Here is a 16,124-nt window from a genome sequence, read left to right as displayed (position 1 = left end):
CACCCAGCCAGCCGGTCACCGCGCCTTTACCAATGGCTCAGGTCACGTTTTCCTGTAAAGTCCTAACGTGAGCCAACCATCACACCCTCCGTCGTCACTAACTGAACTGTGTGTGATCTCAGGCTAACCTGAAAATCACGAGGACTGTGATCTGGAAACCTAGGCTCCGTTTGCAGCCAAGCTGCGGAGGCGGAGCGCGGAGCTTGGGGCTCGGGGCTCGGGGCTCGGGCCGTGGCGGGCGTGCCAGCACAGGGACTCCGGGGTCTCACTGAGCTTCCTAACGAACCACGGGCCCACCCTCTGAAAGCCACAGATTCCCATGCAACCAAGTCTGAGCTCCTGGGCAGTGCCTGGGGACCCCAGTGCCCAGGGCCCTGCCCTGCTCAGGTGGACAGGCTGTCCGGGGCGGTCGTCACTCGTCTCCTGGGCTGCACGGCATCCATCCCCAGGTGGTCTCTTAGTGACAGAATCCTACAGCTCTGCCTGCCTGTCCCGTGAATGGACGCCTGCACCCATCGCCTGCAGTGTGGCCCGGGGCCGAGGGGGTGACCTCAGGCCCGCAGCCCTCAGCACCTGCTGTGGAAAGGGCAGGAGAAGCCTGCGCTGCCGGCTGCTCTGAGCAGATGATCGCGCACCACAGGCTCCTATGGCACACTCGGCCGCGACGGGGCTGCTGCCGGCTCCCCCTCGGGCCTCCCTGCCTGTGCTCCCTCTGTAAGTGCCATTTACACTGGGGGCCCAAGGCCTGGAGCTCTCAGGCTACTTCCTGGAAGGGAATCCCTTTCTTAAGGGCTCTAGAGAAGAAAGGCCTTCCCTGGCGTGACAGCGGCTCCACCCTTCCGCACCTTCGCTGACCCACCAGCACCCTGCTGAGCTGGTGTCAGCAGCTGGCAAAGCGCCCTGAGGCGACAGGCTATCTCCCCCATAGTGGGTTCTCAGTTACTCAGGGGACAGTGTCTAGAACAGTGATCTTTAAGATTTACAATAACAAAAAATGACAATTTTGAAAACGCTTGACAGCCAGTCTATGGTATCACATTTTTAAAAAACCGTAAAGGCTGGCGTACCCCGCACGCTCCTAGAACGAGGCGAGGCAGAGCCGCAGAGGCTGCGGGCGCACAGAGGGCAGGCATCTGTGTTTTCTTTTATACTTGTTGTATTTTCCACATTTCCTCCCAAAGCACCAATGGCCGCTCCCGCAGGACAGCAGGAGAGGGCAGCGTGGAGGGCGGGGTCGGGGAGCGCGGCCTCCCCTTCTTCAGGAGACCCGAAGGCCCCCCACCACCCTGCGTCCCGAAGGCCACACGGCGAACGGCACAGCGCTATCTGTCCCCACGTGCCCGCCCGCGCCCCCCGCAGGCGGCCAGACCTGCGTGCCACAAGCCGCCACAAACCGTTCGCGTGGTCGCCGTGGTCCCTCTTCTTCTGGGACCGCCCGGTGCTCCGCGTCCGGGACCAGGAGAAAAAGGCTCCTTTTCGCTTCCTCTCGCTGTCCTCGTCCCCCAGTTCTTCATTCAGGGATCTTCCCGACTTCGATTTTCCACTCAGCTGCCATCAAATGGAAAACGTTGTTAAAACCATGGGAAGTCACTTTAAAGTGACATGGACTGCGAAAGGAAGCTGAGGATGGGCTGTGAAGTAAGTGCTCCTCGCACGAGACAACCCGGCAAGGCCAAGGTGTCGCCCCAGCGCGTGTCCAGAGCAGCAGCTGGACCGCAGCCCCAGAGACGGCACGGCCAGGACGGTCTGCTCGCGAGGGAAGCCAGGCCCCGACGCGGTGGCCGGTGGGACACCCCAGGTCCACGGGGCAGCTGCCGTCTAGGAGAGTGGGGCGGGGCGCGGGCACCTTCTTCGGCGTCGACACGTTGGAGTGGTCCGAGCCGACGCTGTGCTTGGAGGCCGGGCTGCTGGGCACCCGCTGAGCGTCGGGCAGGGAGCGGCCCTCCACCTCCGCCAGGATGCACTCCTGGTACAGCGGAGACTTCAGGAAGCGCGTGTAGCTGTCAAACTTCATGAGATTGAAGATCTGCAGGGTAAACGCAACATGGTTTAGCCACCGAAGGAACCGGAATACTCAGCCCTGAAGGCTGGAGGTGGCGGGCGACCTGCAGACACCGCTGGCCCCCTTCTGAAAGGATGCAGTCCCCACTGCCCCCAGCCGCCCGCCCAGGGTCACCCCCCAGAGCCCCTCACATCTGACCACACTGGCCTTTCATTCATCACGCTTAAGACCAGCAAACCCAACAACCCCCACAGAGCCAGGCCACCAGGAGACCCCGATGGCCAGCGTGCCATCCTGGGGGACACTACTTCACCGGGCAAGAGTGACCCCAAACCAGCTGGAAATCTAAAGGAAGGGAGCGCTGTGTTCGACATGCTGTCCTCTGCTGCTCCCCCACATTATTCACATGACTCAGAACAAACACAGTCTCTGGCAAGGCCACTGGGACATGTGCTCTAGATAACGCTAGGTCTGAGGGGCGCTTTTCGTCACGGCAATGTCCGAAAGTCGAAAAAATTCCAAATACACCTGCGTCCCCACTGCGAGCCTGTGAGTCCCCGCAAACGCGTATGCACACGTGACCAGACGGGCCATCTGCGGGTGGCCATGCAGCGGTCGAGACACGTCTCACGGCCCCACTGGACCCTCCGCCCGTCTGCCAGGCCCCGAGACCGAGGCCCAGTGGGCGAGACGGCGTCTCCCACCACAGTTGCCTCTCTCCAAACCTGGTGGCGCTGGGGAGCTGGCCGTCCCACCGAGCCCTCCACCCCGCCCCGGCCAGGAGTCCCTGTGGGAAGGCGAGGTGCAAAGTCACCTGCAGCTGCTGCTCCTTGAACATGTCGGGGTGAGGGGCGCTGAGAATGTCGTCTGCCAGCTGAGCCTGGCTGTCGATGTTGACCGGGGTGGTGGCTTTGCTGCACAGGAACTTGCTGAAGATCTCGCGGGCCCTGTGGGAAAGCTGACAGGACACGTGCGTGCGTGGGACACAGGCGCCCTCCACAGCACGCCACTGCCGCCTCGCTGTGCCTGACACGCTCCGGTCACTGGAGATGCCTTTTCTTGGGGCCGGTACATGTGTCTCGCTCGGGTAAATGAGTAGAAGTACGAGGCAGCATGAACTTCTCACTGCTCAGCCTCTAACTCTTTCCAGGGGCTGTCGCCACAGGCACCACGCGGGGGGCGCCAGGCGTGTGTGCCCCCCGTGCGTGCGCACGAGCGGGGGCCGTGCTCCTCTGCCAGGAGTTCCTTTCCGTCCCCTCCCTGCCCACACGCCGAGGGGCAGCACATCTGCTGATGAGTTTTATGGCCGAGGCCTTTAAGCAAACTGTGTTCAGGCAAAACTAAATATCGCATGTATTAGGAAACTCATTCTGAAAACACAGTGTGCTCCGAACCCCGTGCAAACGCTTTGCAGGGACGGGGCGCCCGCCCTCCGCGAGCAGACGCACCTCCTTCTTGTCGTGTGCGGGCACATGGTTGAAGCACTCGCAGGCCTGCCAGAACAAAATGTTCTCTTCGCTGAACTCCTTCCTCAGGAAGTCCTGGGGGAGACGCTGCCGGTCAGCTGCCACACGGCCGCCAGGGAAAGGCAGCGCGGCTGGCGGTTTCGGGGACCTGGCTGCGTCCGCACTGCCGCTCTTCCTCGTTTTCACCTTTCCCGGGAGCCGGGGGCATGAGCACCCCTCACGGAGTACCCGAGGGGGGCTCACCTAAAGCTGCCGCCCTCCGGGACGGCGCTGGCGGTCCCGGCCACTTCCATGGAGCCGAGCGGCTGCCTAAGGGGGACGCGCCGACGTGCGACTGGCCTCTGGGGCTCTCTGCCCGACAGCCGTCCCCCATGGCCCAAGGGCGAGGAGAGACACCTGCCGTGGCACTCGGGGATCGCACGGTGACCCCGCCACCACTGTCCTGCGGTCGAAGCCCACGTGCCGAGGCCTGGGCAAGGGTCCCGCCCGAGGAGCCCAGAAGCAACCACAGATGGCCCAGCCCGACCCTACTCACAGAGAAGTACTGAACCCCCAGAGGGTCCTGCAGAAGACGCTCGAAGGACACGGCCCAGCTGGCGGCCCTCCGCTCGCGCAGGCGCCGGCCGCTCTGCACGCTGGGGAGGCTGGCGTTGCTGCTCAGGCTGTGGCTGCTCACGCAGTCCTTCAGGTCGGTGCCATTCAGCTCTGTGGGGACAGCGCAGACGTCACCTGCACGCGTGTCCGCCACCCTGCTGCTCCGCCCGGACTTGCGGGCGGCAGCGGGGCGCTCCCCGAGTCTGTGCTAGAACACGCATTCAGGCGACCACACGCGCCGGGCGCCTGCGGCGTGCCCCGTGTCATCCCAGGTACGGGGACAGGGCACGTGACAGGACTAACCCCAGCCTCAGGCGGCTGCACGCACACGCCGCGGGAAGAACGGTGACTGTGACCCACACGGCGAGGCCGCGCGTCACAAGCCCACGCTGAGTGAAGGCGGGGACGCAGCAGGGAGCGTCCGCCAGGGCCGCTGTGAGGCCCGGCAGCGCAGGAAGCCGGGGCGGGTCACCGCGGGGGCACAGAGTGAAGGGCGCTTCCTGGGGACGCCGCCCCCCGTCCCCAGGGGGCATCGCCCGCCAGCTGCACGCTCTCACTAGGCTAGTCGGGGGGTGACGTGTTTGCGTGTACTGTCCAAACGAGAGAGTTTCAGCACACTTGTCGGCATGACGGCTCGGTTAGAGGCCACCCCGACTTGGCCAACGCCGCCCGTGCCCAGGAGGTTCGCTCCTGAACCATCTCAGAACGGCCCGGAACAGCCTTGGTCCACGTCATCTCTGAGTGACCGCTCGGTGACCGCTCCCTTCGTGACGAGAACGGGATGCGCTGGGAAATCCACGTCCCCCCCGCCTCGTCTCAGCAGCCTGGATGTCCCCGCGTGGGCGGGCCCGGCCAGCGAAACCTCAGGGGGGGACGGAGACCGGCCCAGCGGGAAGAGCGGCAGGCTCTGCGTGAGCGGCACGGCACGCCCGCCCCGGCCCTGAGACAGCGGGCCAGGACCGAGCGTCCCCAGACCTGCGTGGGCGCGCGGCACAGCTCGGCGGAGCGCAGCCGGCCGTGGAACGTTGCCGTCCCTGTGTCCCCGCGCCGCCCTTTCAGCCGACTGCAGCCCGCTGTGCCCCGTCGCTTGTGTGCGGTGAGCCGTCCGCTCGTGGTGAGGAGTCACAGGGACTAGTTAACTGGCTCCAGCTCCAGGCCGACGGTTTAAAAGGCATCTCATTAGTGACAAAGGACCAGAGGAGGGGCGGACCGGCAAAGGTGGGGAGTGGGTGAAGCCTCGTAAGTCCCCGATGGGGCAGAGGTGATGCTGACCTTGAGATTAAACCCTCGCCACGGACGTGCTGACAGTGGTGTCCAGAGGCCTGGCCTGCGGCCGCCATGCCCACAACCAAGGCAAGGGCGACCCAGAGCCCGGAGGGCTGCAAAGGGGCCCGCGACCCAGGCCCCGTGAGGCGAGGCGAGGTGGCCTCGCGGGGCCAAGAAACCAAAACCAGGAGTTGCATGGAGTCCGACCACTGTGGTGCCCAGACGCCACTCTGGGCAGGAGTCGTTCAAAGCTCAAAAAGCGTTTAGGTTAGAAAGGAAAAAGAATGGAAGGTTAGAGAGTGATCAAGCAACTTCGACCGCTACAGAAAAAGTTCGAATAAGATTCAGAAGGAGTTATGTGGCGCGGAGGGCAATTCTAACGTTTCCTTGAGGCTCGTGAGAACCCAGGAGGCTGCCAGCAGCACTCAGCGGGGACCGGGGGGCAGGCTGCGTGGCTCGTCCCGCGATATCCATTCACAGGGCCAGTCACTGCGCGGAAGGACGGGGTCCAGTCCGTGCAAGGCCTTCGGGGGGCCCGGCCGCTCTGCCGTCACGTGGACGGCGTCACCTGGAAATGCCTGGCCTGAAGAATCCCGACCTTCAGAACTGGCCCAGGTGGAACGCGCTCCACGTCTCATTCAGGACTGTGGATGGGAATGGGGCTCTGCGGAAGGTGACCTCACGGGGGCTCTGGTCACGAATCCCCAGCTGGGCAGGTCCTGGTGGGCGGTCACCCCGGGCCTACGACTTCCTTAGGAAAAGGCTGACCTTTGCCTTGAGCAGCCCTGCCCGCTGTGTCTGTGCATCTAGGTCAACACGCTTTGATGTGTCTCTTTTCAGACTCCTCCTGCAGAGACGTCACCACCCTCCGGAGGGCACGTGATCTCGGTAACCAGCCCGTAACCCAGTCCCTGCCCGGCTCTCCCCCTCCTCCGTGCCGTCTTCCTTACGTTCCCTCCTTAATTCCAAATGCATGAGAGAAGCTGCAAACTGCTATTCTCCAGAGCATCTGAGAGCTCGGTCCCTGGCACATGTCCTCAGTTTGGCTCAAACTCTTATAAGAATTCTCTACAAGTTGGGACGATCCTTATGTCAACAGGATGCAGGAAACACGCTTCTGCGTGCACACACACACACACGCACACGTTTTCCCTCTCTGGGGCTTGGGCTCCGGAAGAGGCCCAGCTTTAAGTCTGGCTCGTGTCCAGGAAGCGGAAAACCGAGGGGCTAAAGACTACGGACATGAATGCTCCCTAATTCACACGGAAGCCCAACATGCTGCCCAGTAGCTGTTTTATGAGAACTGGACAAGCTGAGTGTCAGTTCCGGGGGAAGCCTCGACCGGAAATGCTGGCAAAACAGCGCGACGGGGGAGGGAGGCGGGGGCGGCTCCACCTAAGGTGAGACGCGTCACGACCCTCGTCCTCGGCAGGCGCATGACGGTGCCAGCGCAGAAACAGACGTGTCACCGGACAGAACAGAGATGGGTCGCTCAGCAGTACAGGCGCGGCTGCGTGACGTTCTGAGAAATGAGCAAGTCAGAGCCCTTCCAACACACGCGGAGACAGACCCCACAGGGGCCGACGGCCTAAGTGCACAAGTGCAACCGGAGGACTGGAAGAGAGCACGGGACGGTGTCGACATCTCGGAGTGCGGCGAGCCAGAGGACACGAGCCCGGGGCCGTAAAATCGCGACAGAAAATACGGACCAAAAGTCTCCGATTGGTGGTCGCCAGAGGTGGGTGGGCGGACGGGTGAGGGGGTCAGAAGGCACGGGCTTCCAGTTATGGCGCACGGGGGCCGCCGGGGTGACGCGCGGCACGGCGCCCGCACTTAGCCTGGACGGGGCTGCGGAGCCCGCACCGGCGCCGGAGCGTTCATTTCTCAGGCGAAAGACGTGTGGACTCCAATGACGCCGCGGCAGAGTGACTCGGGGCCTCTGAGCCTTGCCCGCGGTGCACGCGGGAGCACACGGCGGGGACACTGCCCGCCCTCCCCCCGCCACTCCTGGGTGCCCGATGCGGGTGCGGGTGCGGGTGAGGGCTTGCGCGCCCGGCGGGGGGCTGGAGGAGGTGCTGCGTATCTGTGGGCACGCTGACTAAATGTACATTTAAATGAAAGACCCATACAGTAACTCAACCCATTTTTATAACGCTTGGCAAGTATTAATCATTTTTAAGACTCACAAATCAACAATTGGTACTTTAAAAGTCTAATTGAGAAACAGACTTTGAAAGTATAAAACAGAAGGCTGTTGCCGCCGGGGTGTTGCGCCCATGTGTCGGCTGGGCCGGGGCCAAGGTCTGCCCCCACTGACCCTGATGCGCGTCCGGTTTTGGCCCCCGCAGGGCCCGGTGCGTGTCGGGTTCCACCTTGGAATCCCGGGGGCACTGACATGGGGCTCGGAGAGGTGCACGGGGCCTGAGAAGGCCCAGCTCGAGGGGGCGAGGGGGCGAGGGGGCGGGCACGGGCTCAGGGGAGGCTGGTTTTTGGCCGCAAAGCCCTCTCCCACTGAGGGACGCGGGCCCTGACGCCCGGGGTCGGAGGGCGTGTCGCCCTCCTCCTCCCTTCCCACGGTCACCCTTTCCTTCCTTCCAGAGACGCTCCCGCCCACTCTTCTCGCGTCTGACTGAAGCAACCCGGAGGCCGGCTCCCTGGGGGGCTCAGACGGGGAACAGCAGACACAGCGAGGGCAGGCGCCAGGCCACACGCCACCCATGGCCCGGTCTCTAGACCACAGACAGGCTTCGGATGGGACGGTGAGACGGCAGCTGGCTGCACACAGCACGTCAGGACAGTTCTCGTCATCAGACCCCTCGTGACCTCTTGAGGGCACATTCTTGCAGAGTGTGGAGGGTCACGGGGGGCTGTGAGCCCCCTTGTAGGGAGATCAAGGTGAGAGCTGTTCACGTGGGTCACAAAATCCCCGTGTCCTTGATACGAGCAAGTCCCTCGTCTTGGATCCCCATTTTCAAATTCTGAACCTCCCAGTTCGCACCCCCTCTGAGCTCACTCGGGAACCGTTCTAGACACTCCGTGGGGAACGGTGCACATTCATGAAGGCCTGACCTTGAACGCGGAGGTGAAATTCCATCAGCGACCAGGATTCCCACCCAGCTCCAAGGCCGGGAGACGACTCGCTGCCTCACCCTCCGCTGGGTGGCAGGTGCGTGGGGACGGCATGTGCCCATCCAACCAAACAAAACATCCACGGAGGACGCCCACCCGCCCAGCTACTCTGCGGATCTCCGCTCCGTTTCTGCTGTCACTGATTTTTTTCCTTTCAAATGACCAGTTTGAGTCAAAGAAATGCTTTCCTGGTGAAAGTTTTTAAAATCTGTTTCCGATCTGCTGAAAACTGGAAAAGCCGCCACCTTCATAAGGGTTGGACAAACACGTAGGTTGCACGTGGTACGCAATAACGCCTTAGTACTAAATTTTTATCGATAATTCTGTACCCGAGGCTTTAGCCCACCATCATCTCCCCAGAACTTCTCATCTGAACCACAGCCTCAAGCACGTGAAGAACCAGCCACAGCTCCAGGGCGGGCTGCCGGGCTCAGGGCCGCACGCGGGCCTCCCGGGCCGACCCAGCCCGCACGGCACACGTACCTGCAGACGGCGCGAGCCAGCCTGCCCCCGCCAACCACGACAAGGCGCGCAGACCACAAGGGACTTTACCTGGGTAGAGCTGATAAGAGCCACTGTGATGCCACTTAACCAAATACTTCCAACCATTCACCGCAAACCACCCCTCCGAATCCATACCAGGGTCAGCCGGCTCAGCCCCCGGGGCCCCGGGCACCGGCTCGGGCCACACACAGAGACATTGTTCCTTAGCTCACTCCCCGAGGAGGCCAATTAGGGCACCTTCTCCAGCAGTGGCAGTCGCCCAGGCTGACAAAGGCGGCTCTGCCTACCTGCTCACGAGGAGGAAGCCAATAGTGCACTTAACACAAAGCACCGCAGAGCACGCATCCATAATTTACAGCGAGACCTTTCGCCGGCCGTTGCTAACGGGACTTGAATTATTTAGGCCGGCAGAGCACAGCCACAGACGCTGCAGACGACACGCAGGGCGGGCCTGCAGCGTGCTGCTCGCTCGGTGATCCACGTTTTGCTCAACTAGCAGCGTTAAGGGAAAAAATTAAATGCATGTAGCTTTTTACAATGATCATGAGGTTTTTAGACTCTTATATCCCTATGTATCTTAAATCTAAACAGATTTTTCATCCTGTAAACATAAGACTTGTGTTTTCAAGGAGACAGCGACGCACGGCCTCAGGGATAAGTGTCGCGTGATAAGCAGCTACAGCAAAGGGAACCACGTTCAGACTGCCAGGAGCGCTGCCGAGTCCGAGTACTGCGCGCGGGGCTGCCCCGCGGGGCGTGGGTGCGTCCCTGCTGAGGACTCTCCAGTGGACACTGCTACCCGAACGGCTACCACCTGGGGCAGCTCTATGAGAAGGTGTTGCTTCCATCTCGACATTTCCCAAGAAGGCACTTCCGGAAAAGGGTCTGAGATGCTGCTCGGCCCCCGTGGGCCCTGCCTTCCTGTCACTGTCCTTGCTGACCTCAAGTTTCTGCAGCACAGGGCGACCCCCATGGCCGCTCTCCAGCACGGCCGGGGAGTCAGGCTCTGCCCCACTGCAGCCCAGTCCCTCTGTGCCTCTGCCCTCTTGTCTGGACGAGGGCTCCGAGGCGTGTCGTGGGGAGGGCACGGTGCAGCCGCAGACATCACAGGGACCGTACCTGGCAAGGCCAGTCCTCAGAAAGGCAGAGCGATTCATACAGCTGAGCAAACTGGGGACAGAGGACGCCATGGAAACCGCCCCTCCCCCCCGCATTAAAACTGTGCCTTTCCCACGTGCCATCTGTGTGGGGGCAGCTTTTTATTTTGGAATCATTTCAAATTTGCAGAAAGTTTATAAGAAGAGTAAAAGGAACTCCCAAACCCTGTCCCCAGGCTCGCCATTTCAGTCCCTTTGCTGTGTCAGTCTCTGTCCCTCCCTCCCATCCCCCTGGCTGTCTGTCTGTCTGTCTCTCACGTAACTTTCTCCAAACTGTCTTGAGAGTCAGCTGGAGAAAGCATGCCTCTTCACCCCTAAGTACTTCAGTGTGTTATGTATGTCCTAAGAACAGGACATTCTCCTTCGTAACCACAGCCTGGCTATCGAAATCCGGCAAAGTGGTACAGTCCACGGTTCAATTTCATCAATAACGTCCTTTGTAGCTACTTCTCCTAAGTCCAGGACCCAATTCTAGATCACTTTGTTATGTCTCCTCAAAAGAGCCCAGTCTCCCTTTTGTCTCCTCCCAAAGCCCCACAAATGTCACTCTGTCCCCTAGTGAGAAAACCAAGGCCCAGGGGTAACCAAGCCCATGCCATCTAGCACGTCACGCCGCCTGAGCCAGAAAGACCGTCCCGGGGCCTGAGTGTCCACCTGATCTCAGACAAGGGCAGATGGGACGGACCTCGGGCCCCGTTCTGCCTCGCTGAGCGCAGGGCCGGCCCAGCCCCTCTCCTCGGCGACAAAGGACGGAGCCCTGCTGATAACGGAGCCCGACAGCACCTCCCACAATGGAGTCAGGAAACTGCTGATCTAAATCGATCAGCCCGTCCTACAAATGAGGGGCCGAGGCCCGAGAGTGCCTGTGACCTGCCTGAGGCCTCCTCGCGCCACGGTGAGGAGGCTCCCAGTGTCACGGCTCTCCGCTAGCCGGGCCCCACGGCCAGGTTCCCTGGCCCTGGAGGGGCGGCAAAGTGTCTCATGCCTCCCCCACCCCGAAACCGCAAAGCTCAGGGTCCTTCCTAGACCTCCGAGGGCCCGAGGAAATGGGGCCCAGACGGCGGAGGCCGAACCCCAGTCCGTCTTGGAGCCTGCCTTCTGCCTCTTCTGGCGGAGCAGAGCCACACGCACCCCGCCGGAGAGGACAGTGCTCTGGCGCGGGGACGCCTAGCAGATGGGGCTGAGCGCCGAGAGGCCCACGGGGCCACACGCGTGGGCAGAGCAGTAACCGAAAAGGGTCAGTGTGGGAAGTGTGGAGCGGAGTGCAGACGTGTGAATTTTGTCACTTGTCACACTGAATTTTCAGAATTCTCGGCTCAGAGCCATCGACGCTGACCACAGTGGCTGGTGGACTAAAAGTGGCATCTGACCGCAGGGAGCTCATCAGAAAGGGGCACTGGGCATTTCTCAGAGATTAGCGCTGACAGATTCACTCATGACGCAGACGTCAACAAGAAGTTACACTATTCACCTACTAAGTCATTTCTTCGTGGAATTAACATGTCTTAACAAATACAATACATATGCTTTATGAAGACATTCTTCTAATCTTGTGCCAAGGGCCACACAGGAAGTGCAGACCCTCAGCTGTCGCCAGTCCCTGCCTACAGGACACTGCCACGCAGAAGCCCAGGGCCCCAAGTGCGGGCCCCACGAGGACACTCAGAACGGTGCTAGAGCCTCCCACAGCCAAGGGGCGCCACCCACACACGGACGAAAGGCCCAGCTGCCGGCCCTGGGCCTGCCCGAGGCTGCAGGGCAGCGACGGGGCAGCGAGGGGGCAGCGAGGAGGCAGTGGGCACCACCCCCGCAGGGCAGCGAAGGAGGGAGGCGGGGGGAGCCCCCCACCAGGATGGCCCGAGGGCCCCCCCGAGGCCGAAAGAAGTGGTACCGACAAAGGAAAACCACTCCTTGACGTAATATGTTCGCGGTGATGACCATAAGCCTGCGTTTCCTACGACAGTTACGACTCAGTGAGAATATGTTTAAAGGAAAAGTAAACACAAAGTAACATTTGTACCTTTTATCTGACTTCCAAATAAAACAAATTTAAAATGTCATTTGTTCAAAACTAGGTTCCATAAACCTGGTCAGCATGCTGGTCCCTGTCCCCTGCGGCCCTTGGCCCCGTGGCACGGGGAAGGCGGGCAGCTCACCCGCTCCTCCCCCAGCGGGAGCTAGCTTCTGGTGGGCAAGGCTCCCAGACACCCACGCCACCGCTGGCCTGTACTCTCCAGCGGGCAGGGCCCGTTACACAGCTCTGTCTCCAGCATGGGGAGCTAAAGGCTGGGGTGCCCACCCCACAGGCCTGCCCCCTCCCTCCTGCCTGCCTTGGGGAGCCGTCCAGCCTCACTCTGCTATGGAAGAGGCAGACGATCGGGGCTCCACTACATAGGAGAAGCCAACCTTTCTCTACGTTTTCTTCCTAAAACTGGATGGGGACATTTAAGATGAGCAAGAGGTAAATGCGCCACCCCTTCCTCGTCACTTTCCAACAGATATGTGTTGAAGGGCACGGGCGTGGGCTCCAGAGTCGCACTAGTTGGGTCAGAGCCCCCGCTCTCCTAGCCGGGCAAGGTCCCCACGCGTCTGTAACGCGGCGTAGGAACCACGCGATGCCACAGGGACACTGCGACAGCCCTGCTCCACGCCGAGGAGCTTGCGTGTCACCTCGCTTCTCCACAAGGTGCGGTAGGAAGTGCGCACTGGCGTCACAGGAATCCTGTGACAGAAATGGCACCAAGTGCACAGCAGGCAGTCAATAGCACTGACTGAGTGAGCGGATCGCATCCCAATACGACCTAATGAGATGGTTCAGGCCGAAAGGCACACACCTCCAAATTATATAGATCTTGCAGTTTTAATGCACAATTCATGAATATTTTCTCTTTTAAATCTCAAACTCTTATTGGTCATTACCTAAAATTCAGGTCTAATCTCCCTTCCCCAGAGAAAACCCACCTTATTTGTTTCATGTTGATTCTTTCAAAAATTTTTCATGCTTTTATTAACATAGATGCATTCCCATAGAAACGACGTGTATTGTTTAAGAAAGCTACTAATTTTTATCTTTCTGAATTGCATTAGTTCTAAAAGGACTGGCCATGTGACTGATCTGCTTTGGGTTCTCTAGGCAGATGGTTTCATTCGAGAATAATGGCTGTTTGGTCTCTTCCTTCACAGGCTTTTAAATGCGTTCCTTCTCGCCTGCCTTCTGCACTGGCCGGGATCTCCGGCGCAGTGTTCAACAGTGGCTGAGACGGGGAGCGCCTGCTCTGACTCCCGGCTCTCACGGGGATGCTTCCGATGCTCAACTATTAAGCACAGCTTTAGAGACAGGGCACTTCACTTTACCAGACGCTCCGTCAGCCTCTGTTGCGAAAATCATATGGTTTTATTCCTTTAACCTAGTGACACAACTCAGTCTGTTTACGTGCCTGTGATATTCTACTGCCGGAACGTAAGCCCGATGAAGTCGCTTTGTTTTGTTCGCCGACGAATCCCCAGTGCCCGGAACGGTTTTTAGAAGTAGGGGCTCAAAAAAGAATTGTCGAATGAATGAATGGTGACTTGAATAAAAAATGCCCTAATGGTGAACTATCCTCGAATTCCTCCAGTAAGCTTCACTGCATAAAAATGCATCTTAAAAACAAACAAACAAACAAACAAAAAAACTGCTGGATTCCATTTACTAATACTTGAAGAAGTTTCATGTTTGTTCATAAGTGAAACTGGTCAGTAATTTAATTTTGTGCCATCCTTGTCCAGTTTGGGTAGCAAGGTTCGCTAGCCTTGCAATGACTTGAGCAGCCGTCCATCCTCCGTACCTTGCCTGGGGGACCACGTTAAGTTCGAAATGTTTGTTTGTTTGTTGCCCCTCCTCGTGGGGTTATCCATGCCCTCGGCATCGATGTCAGGCTCGGCCACGAATGTCAGAGAGCCTGACATGTGCCACTTCGGCGGGAGCCACTGCCTGGTTCTGCCACAAGACCCACAGTGCCCCATAAGGAACTGCTCCGACAGCCGGGCCCCCGGAGTGAAAACACTTACGAAACAATCAAAGCCAAACTGCGGTGGGCATAGAATGTGAGTCAGAAAGACATTTTTGCTCTTCTAAAGCCACTCGGATTTGGGAGTTATTTGTTACTGCAACATGACTTAACCCAAGCTGACTGACATACTCGCCTATAAACTCGTTTGGGCGTGGTGCCTTTCCGGCGGGTAAATCTTTGACTTCCCAGGCACTTGTGCCTGTGTCGATTTAGCTCACCAAAGTTCCTTTCTTCTTAGGCCAACTCTGACCATTTACACTTTCCTAAAAGCCGTCCGGGTGACGGTCAAACGCACTCGCACAGTTACCCACAGGGGTCTCTCACGGGCCACCTGCTCTCCACCTGCAGTGAGGGCCTTTTTCATGACCCGCATCCTCTGCGTCCCCTCCCCTCTTTCCTGACCATACTTACCAAAGACGTGTCTTTTGCTTTTATTAATCACCTATATATCATTTGTTTTGTTTTCTACTTTGTTATCCTTATTATCTCCTTAATTTGCATTTATTTTGTTCTGTTTTTCCCCCCCTATCTCTTTGCGTTGAAAGCTTATTTCCTATATTTTCCAGCTTTTCTTTTTTATAATATATACATATATTTACGCCACGGATCTTTCTCTGAAAACACTCCACTTACATCCCACTGGCGTTATCCTGTAGCACTGCAATTACTGAGCAGTTCCAAACTGTATTCTGATTTCCATTTTAATTTTCTCCTTGACCCATGGATTGTTTAGAAGTACAGTTTTAAACTTTTAAACGTATGAGTTATTTTTTTGGTCTTTTTGTAGTTGATTAATTTACTCATATTGCTGTCAGTGGCTGTGATCTGTATGCTATAAACATTTTTTTAAATTTGTAGCTTCTGTATTTCCGACATGGGATACTGTCAATTTTGGTAACTATCTGATGTGCCTTTGGGAAAGAAGCATATTCTCTACTGGGTGTGAAGTGCTATCTGTGTATCTGTTGGGCTTAATTTCTCCGTTTTATCGTTCGAGCACTCTGTGACCTCACTGGCTCTCATCGGCTCGACGTCGCGTGTCTGAGGAAGCCGCGCTCGTGCGCTGCTGCCGCGGTCCCGTCGAACTTCGCTGTCGGTGACGCTGTTTTTGGTGCGCGCTCCCCCCTCGCTCTTGTCACGTTTTCCCCTCTGAGTTGTTCTGTCTGATGTTAGTGTCATCGTACCAGTTTCCTTTTCTCTTAGTATCTGCCTATTGCACCTTGCTTCATTTAACTATTTTGAATCTTCCTGTGTTGTTTTGTTTCTAAATGAATTTCTGACGGTCTAAACGAGGGCCTGTCTCCCGTGACGCTCCTCCCTTCTCCGATGCTGAGAGCACCTTCGAGCGTGTGCCAGGCGCTTTCTCTGCCTCGTCCCTCCAGGCCAGTCTACCCGCTTCCAGTGTCAGTTATATGGGAAGCAAGACAAACAACGGCCATACTGCTGAGGGTGGCTGCTGTCTGCACGGCTCTTCGTTATGTGCCGGGCACTGCTCCGAGGGCTTCGCCTGTACTCACGCGTGGAATTCTCACAACAGCTCTGTACGACGGACCCCGGTACCCCATTTTGCAGATGGAAGAACTGAGGCACAGCTAGTAGCAGAGTTAGAATTTAAACCTCGGCAGCCTGGCCTGAGAGTCCATGCCCTCACTTATCGCATGTTCTACTGCCTCTCGAATCTCTACCTCCAGCCATCGTCCGGTTTCCCACTTACCGCATAGGTTTGAGACTCACCTTTGCTGCATGATCTCTGATTCAAGCTTACCGAGACATTGAATCGATAGATTGATAACTCCTAAATTTATGTTTCCAGGCACGACCACGTTTCTGCATCCTATACTCATTTATCCAACTGTTTACACAACATCTCCACTTAGAAAGTGAATAAGCATCTCGAAAGCCTCAGGTCCAAGCACAATGCTCGTTCCCGGCCCATTAGCCATTTCTCCCCACC

At 58.2% G+C, this 16,124-nt stretch overlaps 1 protein-coding gene across 1 annotated transcript in view; it reads right to left on the bottom strand.

Annotated features, from left to right (window-relative positions):
- The window catches only part of RGS12 (regulator of G protein signaling 12), a 77,516-nt gene that overhangs the window by 17,794 nt on the left and 43,598 nt on the right, over window positions 1-16,124 (bottom strand). Inside the window, exons 4-8 of the mRNA XM_023519671.1 lie at window positions 4,004-4,173; window positions 3,451-3,543; window positions 2,817-2,960; window positions 1,847-2,026; window positions 1,051-1,548 (exon numbers count right to left, since the gene is read on the bottom strand). Coding sequence (XP_023375439.1) covers window positions 1,051-1,548; window positions 1,847-2,026; window positions 2,817-2,960; window positions 3,451-3,543; window positions 4,004-4,173 — 1,085 coding nt within the window. The remainder of the gene's footprint in view (window positions 1-1,050; window positions 1,549-1,846; window positions 2,027-2,816; window positions 2,961-3,450; window positions 3,544-4,003; window positions 4,174-16,124) is intronic.

This window comes from Pteropus vampyrus, unplaced genomic scaffold (genome assembly GCF_000151845.1).
Source record: "Pteropus vampyrus isolate Shadow unplaced genomic scaffold, Pvam_2.0 Scaffold231, whole genome shotgun sequence".
NCBI lineage: Eukaryota > Metazoa > Chordata > Mammalia > Chiroptera > Pteropodidae > Pteropus > Pteropus vampyrus.
This window is presented reverse-complemented; position numbering and strand designations above follow the sequence as displayed.